Source organism: Mauremys reevesii, linkage group 24 (genome assembly GCF_016161935.1).
Source record: "Mauremys reevesii isolate NIE-2019 linkage group 24, ASM1616193v1, whole genome shotgun sequence".
In the NCBI taxonomy this organism is placed as follows: Eukaryota; Metazoa; Chordata; order Testudines; family Geoemydidae; genus Mauremys; species Mauremys reevesii.
The window spans coordinates 9,122,346-9,144,752 of record NC_052646.1 but is presented as its reverse complement, the minus strand read 5'-3'; the positions used below and the strand labels follow the sequence as shown (position 1 = coordinate 9,144,752).

General features: G+C 54.8%; 1 protein-coding gene across 5 annotated transcripts in view; it reads right to left on the bottom strand.

Moving 5' to 3' along the window:
- ARHGAP30 (Rho GTPase activating protein 30) overlaps nt 1-22,407 on the bottom strand; it is a 54,265-nt gene that overhangs the window by 30,744 nt on the left and 1,114 nt on the right. For 3 of the 5 annotated variants that reach the window (XM_039512072.1, XM_039512073.1, XM_039512074.1), the window contains exons 2-3: nt 11,938-12,040; nt 7,296-7,440 (exon numbers count right to left, since the gene is read on the bottom strand). In XM_039512072.1, the coding sequence (XP_039368006.1) occupies nt 7,296-7,440; nt 11,938-12,040 (248 nt within the window). Of the gene's footprint in view, nt 1-511; nt 631-7,295; nt 7,441-11,937; nt 12,041-22,407 lie in introns of those variants that run through there. The other 2 variants (XM_039512075.1, XM_039512076.1) reach the window with 2 other exon arrangements.

Genomic DNA, 22,407 nt, shown 5'->3' with positions numbered 1-22,407 from the left:
CCGCTGACCAGGGGCGGCTCCAGGCACCAGTGCTCCAAGCGCATGCCTGGGGCGGCAAGCCGCAGGGGGGCGCTCTGCCGGTTGCCGCAAGGGAGGCAGGCAGGCTGCGTTTGGCAGCTTGCCTACGGAGGGTCTGCTGGTCCCGTGGCTTCGGCGGACCTCCCGCAAGCATGCCTGTGGGAGGTCCGCTGAAGCCGCGGGACCAGCGGACCCTCCATGCTTGGGGCGGCAAAATGTCTAGAGCCGCCCCTGCCGCTGACCCATCTCTATCCACCGCTCTCTGATTCAGAGGCATGACCTGGGCCCCCAGCTCCCCTCCATGGCTCACAACAGCCCGCCCCAGCCCTAGGGGAACCCAGCTGAGCTCAGCGAGTCGCTCCTGTGGATCATCTACACTGGAGCCCGGGACTCCAGGTAGGTACTTGGACAGCTAGCCCCTCCTGCCCTCCGTGCTGCTGTGGCCACGCTGCTATTTTTAGTTCGCTAGCTTATTCAGAGCTAGCTCACGTACATCTGCCCGGCTGGAAGTGACACCAGCAGCTCCAGTGTAGACGCACCCTTAGTCACAGGGGAGCCCATTTCGGCTTGGGTTGAGAACAAGCCTAAACAACCCAGCCTCCAACTGCCGCCGCTGGCCATGTCTGTTCCTCCCAGACGGGATCCAGGTGATTCCTAAGGGCAGAGGTTCTTGAGCAAGAGCTGGTGCACTGTACCAGGGCGGCCCGGCTTCCCCAGGCGGCAATTTAAAGGGCCTGGGGCTCCCAGCAGTGGCTGGAGCCCCAGGCCCTTTAAATTGCCACCAGAGCCCTGCTGCTGGAACCATGGAGTAGCGGCAGGGCGCCAGGGGTTATTTAAAGGGCCGGGGCTCCTGCTGCCTCTACTGCCCTGGGCCCTTTAAATAGCCACCGGCGCCCCGCCGCTGCTACCCCAGGGCTCTGGCAGCTATTTAAAGGGCCGGGTGGTAGAAGCAGGGGAGTCCCGGCCCTTTAAATAGCCTCCAGAGCCCTGGAGTAGCAGCAGGGCTCCGAGGGCTATTTAAAGGGCCCGGGGCTCCCATTGCCTCTAGGTCCCAGCCCTTTAAATAGCCCCCGGAGCCCTGCTGCCGGAGCCCTGGGGTAGCAGCAGCAGCTGGGGGCTCCAGCAGTGGTTTAAAGGGCCCGGGGCGGTAGCAGCGGCCGAGCCTTGGGCCCTTTAAACTGCTGCTGGAGCCCCCGGCTGTCACTGCTACCCCGGCGTAACCCCCCCATGCCTGCCCCTTCCAGGGGCCAGAACTGGCCCCAACCCAGCCCCGTACCAGCAAGTCCCTATTTCTACTTTCACCCGTGCCTGAGGGTCAGGGGCAGCTGAAAACGGAGGAAATTGGAGTCCAGGTTTGGCAATGGAGCAGCAAGTTCGGTGGCCCTGCAGCCTCCATCACCTCCAGCCTCCCTTCCAGCAGCCAGGGCTCTCCGGAGCTGGCCAGGCCTCTCCGCCTCACACGGGAAATGGCACCCTGCTGTCCGTGCAACGGCGCGACAGCAAACGCCCTGCCCCAGGGCCATTCACTCCCAGCCCCGGCAGGCCCAGCTGCGATAACCCCTTCTCTACAGAGGACACGAGCACCGTTCTTTTCGTTTGTATGATGGGGCGGCCAGAGTAGGGTGACCAGATGTCCCAATTTTATAGGGACAGTCCCGATATTTGGGGCTTTTTCTTACATAGCCCCCAAATCTAGAGTCAGTAACAGAGGGTTGCAGTCCCTAGCACCGGCCATTAGAGAGCAACATGGTCACGCCCAGGGCACCAGCGACCCATGGCTCTCTGCAGTGGATTGAACAGGCCAAAGTACAGACTCCCTGCACCCCATCGTTCATTTCCTCTGCCCTCCACAGCAGAGAGCAGCGCCCCTAGGGCAGGGGTGGGCAAACTACAGCCTGCAGGCCAGATCTGGCCCACCGGCCATTTTAATCCAGCCCTCAAGCTCCTGCTGGGGAGCGGAGTCTGGGGCTTGCCCCACTCCGGCTATCCAGCTGGGGAGCAGGGTTGGGGGCTGCGCCACGCGGCTCCTGAAGCAGCGGCATGGCCCCCCCTCGAGCTCCTACACACAGGGGCAGCCTATGCACACTGCCCCCGCCCCAAGCGCCACCCCTGCAGCTCCCATTGGCCGCAAACCGTGACCAATATGGGCTGCAGGGGCGGTGCCTGTGGACGGGGCAGCGCACAGAGGCACCTGGCTGCGTCTCCACGTAGGAGCTGGAGAAGGGACATGCCGCTGCTTCTAGGAGCCGCGTGAGATAAGCACCGCCATGAGCCTGCACCCCTGAGCCTCTCTCCACCCCCCAACCCCCTGCCCCAGCCCTGATCCTCCTCCCGCCCTCCAAACCCCTCAATCCCAGCCCGGAGCACCCTCCTACACCCCAAACCCCTCATCCCCAGCCCTACCCCAGAGCCTGCACCCCTAGCCGGTGCCCTCACCACCCCCGCCCCGCACTCCACTTCCCTGTCCCAGCCCAGGGCCCTCTCCCACACCCTGAACTCCTCATTTCTGGCCCCACCCCAGAGCCCTCACCTCCAACCAGAGCCTTCATCCCCTCCCACACCCCAACCCCAATTTTGTGAGCATTCAAGGCCCGCCATACAATTTCTATTCCCAGATGTGGCCCTCAGGCCAAAAAGTTTGCCCACCCCTGCCCTAGGGGCTCGGGTAACAAAGGCTGTGATTGGCGGTAATTCTAACGGCTCAAGCATACCGAGGGCGGAAGCAGAATTACACAGAGCAGATGAGCTTCCCAGCATGAATGCCACCAACACAGCGAGACGGACCATAAAGGTGACCTCAGAGCCCTGGATTCATGACACAGAAACTTTCCTTCAAGAAGGAGATTGATATATTGGAGAGGGTTCGGAGAAGAGCCACGAGAATGATTTACAGGATAAGAAAACCTGCCTTATAGTGAGAGACACAAGGAGCTCAATCTATTTAGCTGAACGAAGACAAGATTAAGGGGCTACTTGAGCACAGTCTGTGAGTACCTACTTGGGAACAAATATTTGATGAGGGGCTCATCAGTCTAGCCGAGAAAGGTCGAACACCATCCAACGGCTGGAAGTTGAAGCTGGACACATTCCGACTGGAAATGAGGCGCACGTTTTTAACCGCGAGAGCAATTAACCACTGGAACAATTGACCAAGGGTGGGAGATTCTTCATCACTGACCATGTTTCATAGACTCATAGACGATTAGGGTTGGAAGAGACCTCGGAGGTCATCTAGTCCGACCCCCTGCTCAAAGCAGGACCAATCCCCAACTAAATCATCCCAGCCAGGGCTTTGTCAAGCCGGGCCTTAAAAACCTCTACGGATGGAGATGCCACCACCTCCCTAGGTAACCCATTCCAGTGCTTCACCATCCTCCTAGTGAAATAGTGTTTCCTAATATCCAACCTAGACCTCTCCCACTGCAACTTGAGACCATTACTCCTTGTTCTGTCATCTGCCACCACTGAGAACAGCCGAGCTCCATCCTCTTTGGAACCCCCTTCAGGTAGTTGAAGGCTGCTATCAAATCCCCCCTCACTCTTCTCTTCTGCAGACTAAATAAGCCCAGTTCCCTCAGCCTCACCTCGTAAGTCATGTGCTCCAGCCCCCTGATCATTTTTGTTGCCCTCCGCTGGACTCTTTCCAATTTGTCCACATCCCTTCTGCGTGGGAGGGACCAAAACTGGATGCAATACTCCAGGTGTTGCCTCACCAGTGTCAAATAGAGGGGAATAATCACTTCCCTTGATCTGCTGACAATGCTTCTACTAATAGAGCCCAATATGCCGTCGGCCTTCTTGGCAACAAGGGCACATTGCTGACTCATATCCAGCTTCTTGTCCACTGTAATCCCCAGGTCCTTTTCTGCAGAACTGCTGCTTAGCAAGTCGGTCCCCAGCCTGTAGCAGTGCCTGGGATTCTTCCTTTCTAAGTGTAGGACTCTGTTTAAACCAAGACTGGATGTTTTTCTAAAAGGTCGTCTCTAGGAATTATTTGGGGGGAGTTCTCTGGCCTGTGTTACACAGGGGGTCAGACCAGATGATCACAATGGTCCCTTCTGGCTTTGGAATCTATGAATCCCGCCCTTATTATAACCGGTTTTGCAAACGGAATATTCTCTGATTATTTTCTCCATGTTTTAACAGAAGGGGAAGCTGACTTGCCACACTTTAGCCCTTAGCAGAGTCAGGACTAGAGCCCAGGTTTGCGGAGCCCCTTTCTGATTTTCTAGCCACTAGGCCAGCCCTTTCTTGGTGCTAGCTGCGCTCTCTGCCGACTTGCTGCATTTCTCTTAGATTGTAAGCTTTGGGGGGGGGGCAGGGCTTGCCTCTTTGTTAGACATGTGCCCGTGCCTCTGGCCTGCTGGGTAACCCTGGGCACTGTTCAGTGCCTCAGTTTCCCTACATGTAAAATGGGGATACTGATCCTGACTCTCCTTTGTAAAGCTCTTTGGGATCTACAAATGAAAAGCACCAGATAAGAACCAGGGGTGATGAGGATGAAGATTAATATCAGGCAAATAACATTAAAAATAGCAAAATAAAGCCTCCGTTACTGCAGGGTCTGTCTGCCTGTGGTTATTAGAATGGAAAGAATGTTAAAGATCACATGGACTGACACTGTTCATGCCGGGCCGTGACTTGTATTTCTCTAGCTCAGCTCACTGAGTTTCACTTTGGGGTCAAGGCAGTTTCAGTTTCCAGATCACTCGCCCAATGAGCCTCCGACTGTTCCACATGGCAGGTCACATTTGAATAGAGTCAGAAAGTTTAGATTCATAGGTTCCAAAGTCAGAAGGAACCACTGTGATCATCTACTCTGACCTCCTGGATAACACAGGGGCCACGGGATTCCCCTGAACTAATTCCTGTTTGAATGATAACTAGGGCCCTACCAAAGTCATGATCAATTTCACGGTCATCGGATTTTAAAAATCGTAAATTTCATGATGTCAGCTACTTAAATCTGAAATTTCAGGGTGTTGTAATTGTAGGGATCCCGACCCAAAAAGGAGTGGGGGGGGGTTTCAAGGTTATTATGTGTGGGGGTGGATTCTGGTGGTACTGCCACCCTTACTTCTGCGCTGCTGCTGGCTGAGAGCCCAATTCTGGCAGAGCTGCTGTCAGCAGCAGTGCAGAAGGGTGACATGATATGGTATTGCCACCCTTACTTCTGTGCTGCTGATGGCAGGGCACTGCCAACACCCACCGCTCTCCGGCTGCCCAGCTCTGAAGGTAGCACAGAAGTAAGGGTGGCAATACTGCGACCCCCCTAAAATAAGCTTGCAACCCCCCTGCTACTCCCTTTTGGACCCCCAGTTTGAGAAACGCTGGTCTCCCCCATGAAATCTGTATAGTCTAGGGTAAAAGCACACACACACGACCAGATTTCATGGTCCGCGATGTGTTTTTCATGGCCACGAATTTGGTAGGGTGCCAATTATAGCCAATCTTCTCGAAAAACATCTAATCCGGGTTTAAAAATTGTCGGTGATCGAGGATCCACCACAACCCTTGGGAAATTGATCCAATGGTTAAATACTCGCACTGTTAAAAATGTACACTTTATTTCCAGTCTGAATGTGTCTGGCTTCAACTTCCAGACGTTGGATCATGGCAGACTTTTCTCTGCTAGACTGAAGAAACCACTATTAAATATTTGTTCCTCATGTAGGTGCCGTACTACAGACGGTGATCAAGTCACCCCTTAACCTTCTCTTTGTTAAGTTAAATAGATCGAGCTCTTTGCATCTAATGCTATTCAAGGCATCGGTGGCCAGAACCCCACTACTTTGGGGGGAAATTAGAAAACCAAAAGGAAAAAAAAATGGGGGGCACGTGGAGCCCCGGCCATCTGATTAGCACAGCCACAGTTGTGCCTCAACTTGCTGGGATTTCCCCCCCCCCCCCCCACATGAACATTTCAGCAAAACCGACATGAATTCGAGAAAGCTTTCAGTGTCGCAGAATCTGCATAAAATTTCTCCCAGTTCTAAGCCTAGCCCCTGCAAACCCTAACCCTTAGAACGTCCGTATTAGGTCAGACCAATGGTCCATCTAGCCCAGTATCCTGTCTTCCAACAGTGGCCCGTGCCAGCTGTTTCAGAGGGAATGAGCGGAACATCCTCTGTGTGATCCAAGTGATCCATCCCCTGTCACCCATTCCTAGCTTCTAGCAAACAGAGGCTAGGGACACTTCAGAGCATGGGTTTGTATCTCTGCCCATCAAGGCTAATAGCCATGGATGGACTTATCCTCCACGAACGTATCTCCAGTAGAACCTGAGAGTTACGGACACCTCAGGAATGGAGGTCGTTCATAGCTGTGAAATGTTTGTGACTCTGAACAAGCCGTTATGGGATGCTCCTCAGGACGGGGGCTCTGGATCTGAGGCTCCCCTCACAGCAATTGCTGGGCCCTCGCAGCAGGACCTGACTCACTCTGATACTGTCCTTTTAAGAAGAGGACACCCCAGCTATTGTGGGGCATTTCACAATCTCATCTGTCCCACAGTGCCAAGGGCTGTGAAGGCTCACAGCTGCTAAAGCACGGGCCCTGAATGGAGCATGCACCTGTGCCCACGCGCGGGCCTCAGGGGAAACACGGAAACACCCTGATTTGCACACGCAAGTCAGAGCACACGCAGCTTCGCCCACGCCCTGCTGGGAATTTGCCCATCAGAGTGCTGGGGGGATGGGCAGGATGCCAGCTGCTGCTGATTTAATTCCCAGTGCTTCACCGCTGTGAGGACAAAGGCGGACGTGACATTGCCACAGGTGGTAGCCAAGGTTCTGTCTTCTCTGCAGAGGCTCCTACTCGGCTGTTGCTCCCGTCCACACACAAACCTCCTCACCCCCAGTTTGGTGGTGCATTAAACCTAGGCTAGCTGGCCCAGCTGGGATACAGACTAACAGCTGAGCGAGGCCTTCACTGGGGCTTCCCACTTTGGAGTGTGGACGCAGGCTAAACCTCTTGAGGGCTGATAGCCCTCCTGCGCCTTCCCACAATTCCCCCTGTGTGCCCAGAAGGACAGACAAGTTCTCCCACAATGCACTGGGAGCAAGTCACTGCCCGTAGTACTCACTGCCGCACCAGTGGGTGTGACACACATGGGTGAGTGCAGAACAGGGAGGACAAGGCACTCCGGTCGGGCTCTGCGGTGCGGCTGCTCGCTCCGGTGCTAGGCCGAGCCCGGGGCTCAGCCCCGGGTGCCGATCACCGGAGTTAGCGCTGTGGCAGAGACATCCCCGGAAGGCAGATTGCAGGGCCAGACTCACAGCAAACTTGTCGTAGAGCTGGTAGGTGAGCAGGGGGTTGGGGAGCTCCCGGAAGTAGGCTTTGCAGAGGGAGCTGACGCAGTGGATGTCCTGCAGGTACACATCTTTGTTGAGATCGGGGCAGCGGTCGCTGTCAAACTCCTGCCTGCGAACCAAGAGAGGGAGGAGAGTGATTGCACTGGCGGGCCTGGGGGAGATGGGGAGCAGCTAGGGATGCCCGTTGAGGTTGGACGTATTCCTGGAGGTTTCATCACATGACAGAATCTTTAATGAAAGATTCATCTTTGGTTCCTGGAGACTCCAGGACAGGAGTGGCAGAAAAGTGGGGGTGGGAGGGGGTGCGGTGCCCAAACCGTGGCCCCGCCCCTTCCCCCGAAGCCCCGCTCCCATGCCGCCTCTTCCACCCAAGACCCCACCCCCTGCTCTTTCTTCTCCGCCCCTCCCCACCCTCATGACCAGTAAGAAGCAGGAGGGCCATGGGGTCTGTCTAGACATGTCGACAGCCCCGATCTAGCTTTAATGTAGCTCGCTCGGGTCTCAGAGCAGTGAAACCGCGGCAGCACGGGCTGTACTAGCCCACCTGAAACTCTGAGTAATTGCCCCGAGGTAGCTACGTCAAAGCTAGCTTGGGGATAGCTACATATGACACACAGGCCCGGTGGTGGCAATGAGCAAAGGGTTCACTGTTCTTTGCAAGAAACTCCTGTCTCAGACCTGGCAAACTCACGACACCTCAGACACCGCTCTCAAGGTATTTATCCACCAAGGGGAGCATGTGAGGTCTCTACTGAAAGCTTGTAATGTAACGATACTCCTAATCATTTCGAGATGTGCGTATGATTGATCAGTAAGGAATAATGGAACTATATCGAAAACTATGCCTTGGAGGGAAAGTGAGTCACCAGGGAATCATAGGTCTTGGTGCGGGCCTGTTCCGGCGGGAGGAAGATGTCGCCCCTCCCTGGCTAGCCCATGACGCAATGTATCGCTCCATCGTCCGCCATCACAACAACCCAGAAAAGTCAATGGAAAACCATCAAAGGTAAACTATAAACACTGCATTACACTGTGCAGGGAAAGACACTCTGCAGCCATTCACTGAGGAGACGTCTTGTTGGGTGGGGATGTTTCGGGAAGGATTGGACCCTGGTTCCTGGGAAGCCACCCAGCGCTGCAACCATCTGAATTTTGCAGGGGGAAACTTACTGTATTGGCTAGGAAAGGGAACTATTCATAAGGGTAGGACCCAGGTCCCGTTTTATGATGTTTTGTATTGTAACCATCTGCTTCCAACACTCTCTCTTCTTTCTAGTGCAGGGGTGGGTAAACTACAGCCCGAGGGCCGCATCCGGCTCACCAGACATTTTAATCCGTCCCTTGAACTCCCCCCGGGGAGCGGGGTCAGGGACTTGCCCCGCTCCGCACGGCTCCTGGAAGCAGCAGTATGTCCCCCCTCCAGCTCCTACGTATAGGAGCTGCCAGGGGGCTCCGCACACTGCCCCCACCCCAAGCACGGCCCTCGCAGCTCCCATTGGCCTGGAGCCACAGCCAATGAGAGCTGCAGGTGCGGTGCCTGCAGATGGGGCAGTGTGCAGAGCTGCCTGTCCACGCCTCCGCGTAGGAGCCGGAGAAGGGAGGACATGCCGCTGCTTCTGGGAGCTGCTTGAGGTAAGCGTCACCCAGAGCCTGCACCCCTGACCCCCTCCCAGGCCTCAATCCCCCTCCCCAGCCCTGATCCCCCTCCCACCCTCTGAACCCCTTGGTCCCAGCCCGGAGCACCCTCCTGTACCCCCAACCCCTCATCCTCAGCCCCATCCCAGAGCCCACACCCCCAGCCAGAGCCCGCAATCCCTCCCACACCCCAACCCCCAATTTCATGAACATTCATGGCCTGCCATACAATTTCCATACCCAGATGTGGCCCTTGGGCCAAAAAGTTTGCCCAGCTCTGTTCCAGTGAAACCTCTGTTCTTTCTTAAATAAACCTTCTTTTGGTTTCTTGTAAGTGGGCACAAATGCTGTGTGTTATACAGGAGTGGTGATTTAAGGTAAAACTGGTATACTGGGGTGCATTGCTTCTTTGGGGGTAGAGGATCTGGGATTTCTGTGAGTGGCCAGTCTGGGGGGGGGGGCTGGACATCACAGGGGGACCCGTCAAGCTGCCGATGCTTGAAGGGGACTCAGGGATTGGGGTGCACTCTTGAAAGCTGCATAGCCTGGAGGAAAGCGCTTGAGTGTCTGACGGCTGGTGGCGGTTAGGAAGCTAACCCCCAGGTACCGCTAAAGGCAGGGTGTAAGAAGGTGTCCGGGGGTACCCTGAGAACCGTCACAGGACCCAAACTGCAATCACACCCCGGGACTGCAGGCTAGACCCACACTAGAGCTGGGTGAACATTTTTCTGCTTGTCAGAAATTGTAGTTTCATCAAAATCTAAACATTGTGTGGGAACGTGTCAATTTCAAGGACATTTTTGATGGGAAAAAGTCAAAACAAACCATGTCCGCTTCCTTGTTTCAGTAAGGAAAAAACGATTCATTTCAACATTCCCGTTCCGCTTTGATTTTCACTTTATATCAATATATTACTTTGTATCTATATTATACATCATATCTAATATTATATTACAGGGCAGAGGTTTTCAAACTTTTTCCATTTGCAGGACTCCCTAAAAAAATTTCAAATGGAGGTGGGGATCCCTATGGAAATCTTAGACACAGTCTGTGGACCCCAGGTATCCGCAGGCCACAGGTTGAAAACCACTGTTCTAGGGTTTTGACATTATCCAAAAGAAATAAATGTTACCTGACTGAAACTCAACATTAGCAAAACGAAACGTTTCACTGGCCCCAGATCAAAAATTTTTTTTTTTTAAGAATTTTCATCTGAGGGAAATTTCAAAATTTCAGCTTTTCATTCCAATTCGCAGCAAAAACCAATTTTGAACTGTCAGAATTTCCTGTGGAACAGAAATCCCAGTTCTCAGCCAGCTCTAATGATCTCTAAGGCCCTGCAATGTCCGGGACCTAGTTCTAACTGTGCTTTGTCCCCACAGTTCAGATCAGCTGGGACTAGGGTGACCAGGTGTCCTGATTTTATAGGGACAGTCCCGATTTTTGGGTCTTTTTCATATATATGATCCTATTACCCCCCACCCCCTGTCCTGATTTTTCACACTTGCTGTCTGGTCACCCTAGCTGGGACTCTCATATAACAGGCCCTAGATTTACATTCTCAGAGGGGCTGTTTTAGCTTTTGCAATCTGCTTCCTCCATAGCTCTGCAGGAGTCTGAGTCTGTTTGACATTCAGAGCACAGGTTTGGCTCTTCCTTCAGGGCAAATTTGAGGCTGATCTGTATTTTACTGATGGATGTGAGTTTTCCAAGGTTGAGACGACCTGCTAGTGAGGTGTGTTGTTTTATCAATTACTGTTCAGGGCCCAGAGGTGTGTGATGGGACATTACAAGAAAAGAAAAGAAAAGAAAAGAAAAGAAAAGAAAAGAAAAGAAAGAGCTCAGCACCTTTAAAAATTCCTAGCTTCATAGAGTTTAAAGCCATTAGATCATCTTGTCTGACCCCCTGTAGTACACAGGCCAGAGCATTTCACCCAGTTACCTGTAATTGGGCCAAATACGTGTGTCTGACTATGTAAAAAGTGACAGAGTCCTGTAGCACCTTATAGACTAACAGATGTATTGGATCATGAGCTTTCGTGGGAGCATAAGCTTTTTCGCATGCGTCCAACGAAGTGGGCATTCACCCACGAAAGCTCATGCTCCAATACGTCTGTTAGTCTATAAGGTGCCACACAGGACCAGCTCTAACTTTTTTGCCGCCCCAAGCAAAAAAGAAGAGCGCCGCCCCGCCCTACCCCCCCCGCAAGCGCCGCGCCACCGAAGCCTCGCCCCTGAGCGTCACGCCGCCCGAAGCCCTGCCCCCCCGAGCGGCAAGCCGCCCGAAGCCCCACCCCCGAGTGTAAGCCCCGCTCCAAGTGTCATGTTGTCCAAAAGCCCCGCCCCCTCAGACTGCTGCACCACGCCAAGCCCCCGCCCCCCCCGGGTGCTGTGCCAAGCCCCCACCCCCCCGAGTGCCCCGTGCCGCTCAAACACCACCCTGCACGAAGCCCCCCCCCCCGCCCCGAGCGCCGGGCCGCAGAAACAAAAAAAAACCCTCCAGCGCTGCCCTGAGGAACCAAAACAAAAAAAACCCCCAGAGCGTCACCCGGCCCCAAGCACGTGCTTGGTCAGCTGGTGCCTGGAGCTGGCCCTGGTGCCACAGGACTTTTTGTCGCTTTTTACAGCTCCAGACTAACACGGCTCCTCCTCTGATGTCTGACTATGGTGTATCTCCCAGAAAGGCAGCCTGGCTGGATTTGAAGACGACAAGAGATGGGGAATCCCCCACTTCACTTGGGAGTTTCAAACTGGCCCGTTTAGGCAGGTCCCTAGATGAGCATGTAGCAGCGATGGGCACCCAGCTTTGAAAAGTTCGCCCACAGCTTTTAATGAAGGGCCCCTCGGAGCCACGTGTTGTGTCAGAGAAGCCACGGGCGTGTCAGACCCATGGGAAGCCCCTCCCCCCCCGTCCCACACATACGTGCAAGCGTCCCCTCCGATCGGAGGCATTTGCAGCCCCAGTCCTCACCTCAGCTTCTGGATGTTTGAGGAGACCCCGGAGAGCCTGTAGATCCCGTCCACGATGCCGTGCTGCTCGACGAACTCCGTGCAGCTCCTCAGCACCTGGGGAACTGGGGGGAGAGAGGAGAGTCAGCCGGAGCGCCGCAGCCAATCGGGGGTGGGGGGGCTGACTAGAGCCACGACCACGAAATGGCCGGAGCCTTGAGTGACCCCCACCATCTTCTCCTTCTGGAGCGGGGCGATGTCCCCCTTTCCCCGCTCCTCCCCAGCGGAGACGCATGATGCCTTGCTCTCATGTGGGCAGCTGGGGAGGAGTTTCCACCTCTCCAGGCCTCGGGGGTCAGCCACAGCCGTCAGACCCACGTTGCGCTCCCACGGGAGGTTGGATTCTCTAGAGCAGTGGTTCCCAAACTGGGGTTCGTGAACCCTGGGGGTTCGCGAAATGTTACAGGGGGTTCTCGGGGAAAAATTCCCTAATGGCGGACAGAGCTGTCGCTAGGGACCCCGGGCAGCACGGGGCCAGCAGCCTGGAGCCTCTGGACTTCCAAGAGCTAAGCACATCAAAGCAAGCATCGCTATCCCACTGAGGAGATTTAAACTTCAAGACTCCTTATAAGAAATGGAAAGGAAGGTGGATATTTTTTTGCTGTTTTTTAAATTAAATAGGCAGCTAGTATTGTTTTGAAAATTATGAAGAAGAACGGGTTTAAGCTTTGTTGTAACGTGCGTTGTTTGCCTGGACTGCTCAAGCCCTGAATGCTTGTGTAGGAGGAACTCTTTGAGTTGGCTTCTTAAATCCCTTCCTGCTGTTTCACATCTGATACTCTTTGATGCAACATAGGAGCCTTGTCTTATAAAAGGCTTATTCAAACGATACAGGGTATGAAAGTGCGATCTTGGAAGAGTGTTGCCGTTTTCATAATGTAATAAAAATACTGTCATGATAAATAGTAATTAATAATAAATAGTGTGTAATAAGCATGTCATAAAAACAAATTTTATATTTCCAAGATCACTGCTTTTATAATTTATCCTCAGGTAAAGGAGAAAATTAGAACAGCTCGACTGCATGTCCAGGCCTTACAAGGCTAAGGGAGACCAAAGCATGACACTAGCTACCCTGTGTGTGTGTGTGTGACCGTGACCAGTCACTTACGTGACCCTGTGCCTCAGTTTCTCATCTATGAAATGTCCATTTAGATTCTTTTGGGAGCTGTCACTCATATGTACGTGCAGCACCTTGCGCTGCAATTCAGTTGGGGCCTCTATCATAATGGAACTAACAAATTATAACAATGTACTCATTGCAATTACCATGGAAACACATGGATTCTGTCTTGCTCTCTCTGTACATAGGGTGCAGATCCCTCCCTACCCCCCAGATCCTGCTTATGGGGACCTTTCAGTACAGGGTGTTAAGTGAAAAAGGAACAAATCTGCATCTGCTGGCTTGGTCTCTGGTTGGGGAGGTTTGACTGGGTGGAGTCACTGGCCGATTTCATTTCTGCAGACCACACAGGAAATGAAATGCACTCCCAGAATGCAGAGCGAAATCGCTGTGCTCAGCCACTGTGTGTGTGTGTGTATCCATGCAGGTAAAGGGGCTAGAGACACAGAAAGGGTGAGACACCCATTACCTATATTCAGAAGTTGCATTGACTCAGCTTAAACCAGTTTCAAAACCCATTCTAGTTAAACTGATGCAAACTCGTGTGGATGTTCTTGTATCAGTGTTGTGACTGTACATTTACCGGCACAAAGTACACCAATATGTCATGTTTCAATCAATCTACAAGCAACCACACACAACTGGGCACTGATTCCACTGAACTGGATAACTAGCTCTCCCCATCTCATGATATTTGGTGTCTTAAAAGCTCCAGTGGATGGAGTCAGGGGATTGCATGAAGAGCTCAGCTTTCATGCAAAAATTCCTAGGTTCTTAGGCCTCACAGCTGCAGAGAAAAGCTGGAAAATGTGACCCCTGAAGTCAGCAAAGGAAGAGATCCCACCATGTATTATTTTTTAAAACACTGCATGATTTTGAAGCCGATCTCAAGTTGTTTTAGCAGCTGGGCTCCTGATTTTTCAACGCTTGGGGTAGGTGATCCTGGAGCTCAGCACTTGTCTACACTCAGACTGGAACCAAAAGAACTAGATCAGGTGTCATCCCCCCTTCTGGCTGTCTCAGCCCCAGCCTGCGTGTGGAGACTCCCAGCTCGATTCTGAACATCTTAGTTCCATTCAATTGAGGCTGATTTTTTTACTGATTTTAGATGCCAGGGGAGGGAGAGACCAGAGCCAGAGAACTGCAATCCAGGATCCTAGATCCAGAGCCACTTGGGGGTCCCCATGATCCCACCCATCCCCCTGTTTAGGGTGGCAGTTGCAGGGGCACCCATACAAGAGATGTCTTCTGGGGGCCCAGCACTAGTCTCTTAGCGCGGGGGAGCGCTTCCCCCCCACCAGACCGATACTCCCTGCCTTAGACGGCTTTGGTTTGTCCCAGAGGAGGGAGGGCTCTTCCCCCACCCACCCAAGCAGAGGGCTCTCTGGGGGGGGGCACATAAAGACCCCCACCCCCTCACCCTGTAGCAGAACCATGAAGGGGCTACTCCCCCCCAGTACACACCCTAAACATCTCTCCCCCGGTGCTCGCCCTAAATATCTTTCCCCCCGCCCCATGCTCATCTTAAATTTCTCCTCCCCCTCCTGGTGCTCACTCTAAATTCCTCCTCCACCAGGTGCTCACCCTAAACCTCTCCCTCCAGCACCCAATTAAGGCAACCTGTGACCCCAGCCCCTACACCTCTGCCCTGTCCTGTTTGGTTTGCAGTATCAGGAGCTACCTACACAAGAGATGGATTTGTGGGAGCCCTGCCCCGCTTCCTCTCTGAGCAGCCTCAGGCCTCCTGCCTCCACAAACCAATAGCCCCTGCCTTAAGCAGGTGGGGTCCATCCCCGAGAAGGGAGGACACGACGTCTTTATTCTCAAAGGACTTTGGGGTGGGGCAGGCTGGAGATGTGACCCCAGCAGAGCCAAATGGCTGCCGAGAGAGTCCCTGCTGTGGTTGTGTCATTAGGGGCCCCAAAGCAGCAGGTATCAGCATTAACCTGTTGAGATGCATGGAGCAGCACACACCCCTCAGAGCGATGGGCTTAGGCTCTCTGCAGACTCAGGCAGCATCGCTGTAGCACTTACACCAGGTCACATTTTCAAGGTTTTCTTTGCGGCCGTAAGGGCTAGAAACATCACCCTTTTGAAAGCAAACACTGAGCTAGTGTTATCACATGCCTTTGGGAGCTGGGGCGCTAAGCAGGGGCCTGTAATGCTTATACCTTCCTCAGGCCTTGGGTGAGAGACTAGCTCTGGTATTATATGACTGCAAACAGCTAAAGGGGACCCCTCTTTGCTACATGTAGCAGGGGCCACACAGTTCTGAGCAACCATAACTGTGGCTGGCTGGCTGCTACCGTATATACAGTGATTACACCTGCCACCTTGCCGCTACTGCCTCTGCAAACGCCCACCTCCCACCGACTCTTCTAAGTGTGTCAGTGAGCTGAGAGGTCCTCCAGAGCGGGCGGGGCTAAAGCCCAGCCCCACATTCGCTCCATCGCCCACAGCTGCGATTGTCACGCTGCGGCACGCCCCACCAGCCGCTCTGATGACTGAGCAGCTCCGGGATTCGCGACCACGTGAGTTTCGGCTCGCTGGATGGGCTTCACGCTAAGAACCAACGCAACCAGCGCTTCATCGCAGGCTGATTTCACAAAGCGCATGCCAATGATCTAGGCAATTAACAGATGCCATCTAATTACGGCCATGACGTGGCTCTTTTCCTGCAACATTTCACTTCAGGAGCGGCATTGTACAAACACCAAGCAACCGCCCGCCACTATTGTCTCTGCAACAAGAGACAGAAAATGGATCGCAGTCAATCAGGGCAGAGCGAGGCCTCTCACAGCCTCTAGCACTCCCTGATCTCCTCTCTCTGGGCTCATCAGCTAAGAGGGTTGACCTCGTTAGTACACAAATAAGGGAAAACCCAAGATACTGCAGGAAGTGGCGGCTGTGACTTATAGATGCATCCTTTTCTTGTTCTCATTACTGAACAACTCCCTGGCACGGTGCTAGGGGAACCATCCTCTGACTGAGGTCCTGGCCTCTTCTGTACGTCTGACATGCCATGGCCCTGGTCACTTTTTATGCTCATGTCCTGCCCACATTTCAACTGGGGGAATGAACATTCTGGTCCCCTACATTCTCCCCCACTTTCAGTTGGGCACAATATCCACCCCCCTTAGAATCATAGACTCTCAGGGTTGGAAGGGATCTCAGGAGGTATCTAGTCCAACCCCCTGCTCAAAGCAGGACCAATCTCCAACTAAATCATCCCAGCCAGGGCTTTGTCAAGCCGGGCCTTAAAAACCTCTAAGGAAGGAGATTCCACCACCTCCCTAGGTAACCCCTTCCAGTGCTTCACCACCCTCCTAGGGAAAAAGTTTTTCCTAATATCCAACCTAAACCTCCCCCACTGCAACTTGAGACCATTACTCCTTGTTCTGTCAATTCCAGATTGCCGTGCAAGCATTGCCTTGCAGATGTTCAACCTTCCACCCCAGAGGTGGCTGCATTTCCTCTTTGGGTGAAGCGCTACTTGTACAGAGTTAGGCCCAACCTGTCCAAAGTGGCCGCTGACGCAGTTTGGGGGAGCCCAGCGTGAGACACAGAGGGTCTGGTTTCCAGAGGGGCTGCAAACCCACTGCCCCCATGTGGAGTTGTGGGTGCTCAGCGCCTCTGAAAATCACATCTCGTTGGTCTCACGTTGGCTGCCCCAGAACTGACACCCCATCTCAGTGGCGGCTGCGTTTGAAAACACTGGCCTTCAAGATCACTCGGGGCATGACAGTCTCTCTTAGCTGCTTCCCACTGAGGAGCATGGAGCCATTCGAGCCCCAGCGGGGGGTTGTAATTCACAGTCCAGGACCCGATACGTCTCCTGGAAAGCACTATATCCCCAGGACGACTGGCCCTGTGCAACCGGACCTTCGACATTAACGGCCTGGAAGAAGCCCAGTTCCTGCTACCGGAGGCAGCCACCTCATAGCAACCCATTCGGAAACGTATCAGGCTCCATCTCAGAGCTAGTTACGTTGTTTGCCTCCGGCTCTTTCCACCAGGAGGCTGGTCCAGAACTCCCACCCCCCGGCTGGGTCTCATTTCCAGCCTAAATTAATTCCAGGCCAGTTTATCCCCATTTGTTCTTGTGCCAACTGTGGCGTTATTAGCTTTTCTCCTTCCCTGGTGATTCCCCCCTGTGTGTTTATGGACAGCCATCACATCCCTTCTCAGAAACCAGCCAAGCCGGTTGAGTCTCCTCTTGTAAGACAGGCCCTTTATCTCTCTCGTTGGCTGCCCCAGAACTGACACCCCATCTCAGATCTCTCTGATTAGCCTGGTTCCCTTCTCAGCACCTGGAATTTCCGAGGTCGTCCGGGGACAGGAAACAGACACAGGTGGAGTATCAGGGGCTTCTGGGCACAGGTGAGCACCTTGGAGTGACAGCACATGGTGCCCTCCTAAGCTATCCCTGGTCATATCACGACAGGGCAGTGACTCCTGACGTAGCCGACCTGCCCATTCGAGAAGCAGTTTAGCAACAAGAACGGCCTGGCACCAAGAGGCAGAAACTCTCCTGCCTCCACCCCAGGCCTAGGCTGCCGCTGACCATGTGTGTGGCTGGAGGAGAGGATAACGCTCGCTGAACATGGTTCCTGGCGCACCAGCCTGCACAGCAAAATGTGGTTCCTGCCCAACCAGGTGATTTCAGCTCAGGCGGCCTTCCTGGAAAGTGACTAACAGCTGCGAGCTCTGCCCTTGTGGGGACGGGGAAAGTACTGGGAGGTGACTGCAGGGCGGACACGCGCTGATTCCAATCCTACAACCCCTCCCCTCCACCCCCCTCAGCGCTGCCCAGCGACTCAGGAGCATATCAGAGTTACTGCAACCTCAGAGCCTTTGCTGCAACCTGATGATCACATCTGTGACCCGACCTGTGTGTGACCAGGCATCTGGCTCTTAACCCCTTGCTGCTCACTTGCCAGGGGATGATGAGCGGCCAGAATAAGCAAATTTAGGAGCCTAAATCCAGATTTAGAAAGCCCACTAGGACTAAGTAACACCTGGAGGCTCCAACTGCGATCAGGGCCCCCCCCCACACTGAAGGACAGCCCCTGCCCTAAAGAGCTTGCAGTTTGAATAGACAAAGCGTGAGAGGGGAAACTGAGGCACAGAGAGGCCATGACTTGCCCACGGTTGCACAGCTGGTCAGCGGCAGAGCTGGGACTAGACCCCTGAGGTGTCCGAGTCTGGTGCTGCGTCCATTAGACAACGCTGCCTTTGTGGATCTACATTGAAATCAGTGGAAGTTAGGAGCCTAAATATCTTTGAGGATCTAGGCCACTATAGGGAGAGGTGCTGCAGGCAACCAATCAGGAGAGAGAGCGATAGGTGATGCAGTCTGGCTTCCAGAGGTGCTGGGTGTAACCCACTGCGCCAGGGGTGCCAGGAAACCTGCTGGATCCACAGGGGTTTCAACAGCACCCAGCGGCTCAGGAGAGCTGCTCGGGAATTTCTCAACAAATTGTTTGGTTTTTTTTACCGAAAAATGCAGTTTGGTCAAAACCAAAACTGGCTCATTGGTCAGGGTCGAGTCTCCCAACGGGAGAAAACCTTGAGGAAAGCAGCCCTGAAACGGCCAGCAGGGTCTGACATTTTCAAAATGCACCAGGCCAGTTTTCTGTCTCAAAGTGACTTTTTGGTTTGAAATTTACGCTAATATGACCAAAAAAAAAAAAAAAAGGTTGAAATCCGAATGAAATGTTTCCTCTGACCCGACAGGAACAAATTAGCTTTTTTCACTCATGAGGATTTCCAAGATTTCGATTTTCCATCCCAGTTCGAGAGGGGGAAAGATTTCAAAATCACCAGAGTATTTGTGGGATGGGAATCTTGTTCTGTTAGGGAGCCCCAGTCCTCTGGTCTTTCCAGCTGCATAGGCCCAGCTGCCAGCTCTGGAGGGGCCTGGCGCAAGTCCCACTGAGATGATGGCCATTAAAAGAGCTTTCACAGCTCCCAGCTTACAAATTGGATCCCTTACCTAACTGCCTGCGGGCTCCTGGCTTTGCCAATGTCAGCCTTAGACACCCTGTGCCTCAGTTTCCCCATCTGTAAAATGGACATAGCCCTAATCACCCCCTTTTAAATGGGTCTGTCTTCCTCAGAAAAGAGGCACTGGGACATAACTGCAAGTTAGCATGGTTCTAGCACAGGTGTGGCTGCTGGTGACAAGACATCCCACCATGCAATGCTCTAGTCAGCTCGAAGCAGCCAGGCCAAAGCAATGCATGTTGGGATACCTACCACTCGACCAGCTGCACCTCAGCATTGGGTGACGCCAGTCTGCTCCACTTCCCATGAACACCCGTGGGTGTTGCTTTCAGGTGTGGGACAGGGCCTTGCAGGGCACCCCCTGTGGTAGCCCCGGGTCCCTGAGCGTGTTTACTAAGCACTTCCACTAGGGCCTTGCTTGCATTTCCTTCTGCAGCTCCCGCTGTTGCTCAATCTGCAGTGATGCAAGTGCCCTTGTCAGCACGAACCCAGCAACTGCAAAACAAGCAGCATGATTCATGCCTCCACCCCCCTCTTGCTGTGCATCGAGCTGCCTGTTCTGCCCAGTGGCAGGGCCTGGCACCTGCTACACAGAGTCAACTTCCTGTGTGTAACATGCAGATCTCCTTCCTATCACCACCCTGATGCCACCTCTGCCGAACTGACCCTGAGAACCAGGGGGTGGGGCAAGGACATTGCAGTGAGGGCTCCGTCCCCGTGGGGTGCCAGGGGCACTGCAGGGAGGGCTCTATCCCCGTGGGGTGCCAGGGGCACTGCAGGGAGGGCTCTGTCCCCATGGGTGCCAGGGACACTGCAGGGAGGGCTCTATCCCCATGGGTGCCAGGGGCACTGCAGGGAGGGCTCTATCCCCGTGGGGTGCCAGGGGCACTGCAGTGAGGGCTCTATCCCCGTGGGGTGCCAGGGGCACTGCAGTGAGGGCTCTGTCCCTGTGGGGTGCCAGGGGCACTGCAGGGAGGGCTCTATCCCCATGGGTGCCAGGGGCACTGCAGGGAGGGCTCTATCCCCGTGGGGTGCCAGGGGCACTGCAGGGAGGGCTCTATCCCCATGGGTGCCAGGGGCACTGCAGGGAGGGCTCTATCCCCGTGGGGTGCCAGGGGCACTGCAGTGAGGGCTCTATCCCCGTGGGATGCCAGGGACACTGCAGTGAGGGGTGTATCCCCGTGGGGTGCCAGGGGCACTGCTGGGTGGGCTCTATCCCCATGGGATGCCAGGGGCACTGCAGTGAGGGCTCTATCCCCGTGGGGTGCCAGGGCACTGCAGGAGGGCTCTATCCCCATGGGGTGCCAGGGCACTGCAGTGAGGGGTGTATCCCCGTGGGGCCAGGGCACTGCTGGGTGGGCTCTATCCCCGTGGGTGCCAGGGCACTGCAGGCTCTGTCCCCATGGGTGCCAGGGGCACTGCAGGGAGGCTCTATGGCACTGCAGGAGGGCTCTATCCCCGTGGGGTGCCAGGGGCACTGCAGGGAGGGCTCTATCCCCGTGGGATGCCAGGGACACTGCAGTGAGGGGTGTATCCCCGTGGGGTGCCAGGGGCACTGCTGGGTGGGCTCTATCCCCATGGGATGCCAGGGGCACTGCAGTGAGGGCTCTATCCCCGTGGGGTGCCAGGGGCACTGCAGGGAGGGCTCTATCCCCATGGGGTGCCAGGGGCACTGCAGTGAGGGGTGTATCCCCGTGGGGTGCCAGGGGCACTGCTGGGTGGGCTCTATCCCCGTGGGTGCCAGGGGCACTGCAGGGAGGGCTCTGTCCCCATGGGTGCCAGGGGCACTGCAGGGAGGGCTCTATCCCTGCGGGGTTCCAGGGGCACTGCAGGGAGGGCTCTATCCCTGCGGGGTTCCAGGGGCACTGCAGGGAGGGCTCTATCCCCGTGGGATGCCAGGGACACTGCAGTGAGGGGTGTATCCCCGTGGGGTGCCAGGGGCACTGCTGGGCGGGCTCTATCCCTGTGGGTGCCAGGGGCACTGCAGGGAGGGCTCTATCCCCATGGGGTGCCAGGGGCACTGCAGCGAGGGCTCTGTCCCAGGTGCACTGCAGGGAGGGCTCTATCCCGATGGGTGCCAGGGACACTGCAGGGGGGGCTCTATTCCTGTGGAGTGCCGGGGCACTGCAGGGAGGGTTCTATCCCCATGGGTGCCAGGGACACTGCAGGGAGGGCTCTATCCCCATGGGTGCCAGGGGCACTGCAGGGGGGGCTCTATCCCCATGGGTGCCGGGGCACTGCAGCACAGGCTCTATCCCTGTGGGTGCCTGGGGCACTGCAATGAGGGCTCTCGCCCTGTTGGATGCCAGCTGCCCCAGGACTCTGCCTCTCACCCCTCCAGCTCTAACAGGGGAATGGGAGCCGTGTGGCCCATGCCAGGCCCAGCCTCCAGCCCTGGCACTGGCCACATCACTGGGAGTAGTGGGGGCAAAAGGCATGTCTGGCTTCAAGACTAAGCTTGATAAGTTTATGGAGGGGATGGTATGATGGGATAGCCTCATTCTGGCAATTAGTTTGGCAATTGATCTTTGATTATCAGCAGGTAAGTATGCCCAGTGGTCTGGGATGGGATGTTAGCTGGGATGGGATCTGAGTTACTACAGAGAATTCTTTCCTGGGTGCTGGCGGGTGAGTCTTGCCCACATGCTCAGGGTTTAGCTGATCGCCATATTTGGGGTCGGGAAGGAATTTGCCTCCAGGGCAGATTGGCAGAGGCCCTGGAGGTTTTTCGCCTTCCTCTGCAGCATGGGGCATGGGTCACTTGCTGGAAGATTCTCTGCAGCTTGAGGTCTTTAAACCACAATTTGAGAACTTCAATAACTCAGACACAGGTTAGGGGTTTGTCACAGGAGTGGATGGGTGAGATTCTGGGGCCTGCGTTGTGCAGGAGGTCAGACTAGATGATCATAATGGTCCCTTCTGACCTTAAAGTCTATGAGTGTAACTGAAAGCAGCAGCCTAGGTTCTGTCTGTTTTACCTTTGGACTCCAGACTGAGGCAGGGGCTCCCTGGGCACTGGAACCCTGTGGTTACGCCACAGAACAAGCCAGGCTCCCTGCCCCTGGCAACAGGCCCCAAGCTCTGACAGTCCCTAGGGAGGGCAGGGGTCCCCCTGGGCTGGGATGCTTTGCTTGGAGACACGGCCCGTGGGATGTGACTGTTCCCTGACTGCAGGAGCCTGATTCGGGGACCCGGGTTTCCAGTGGGATTGCGGGAATGCTGCAATTCTACATGCCAAGCTAGCTTGTACTGACGGCTCAGGGCCGGCCCAACGCCCGGCCCGACGGGGCCCTGTGACGGCTC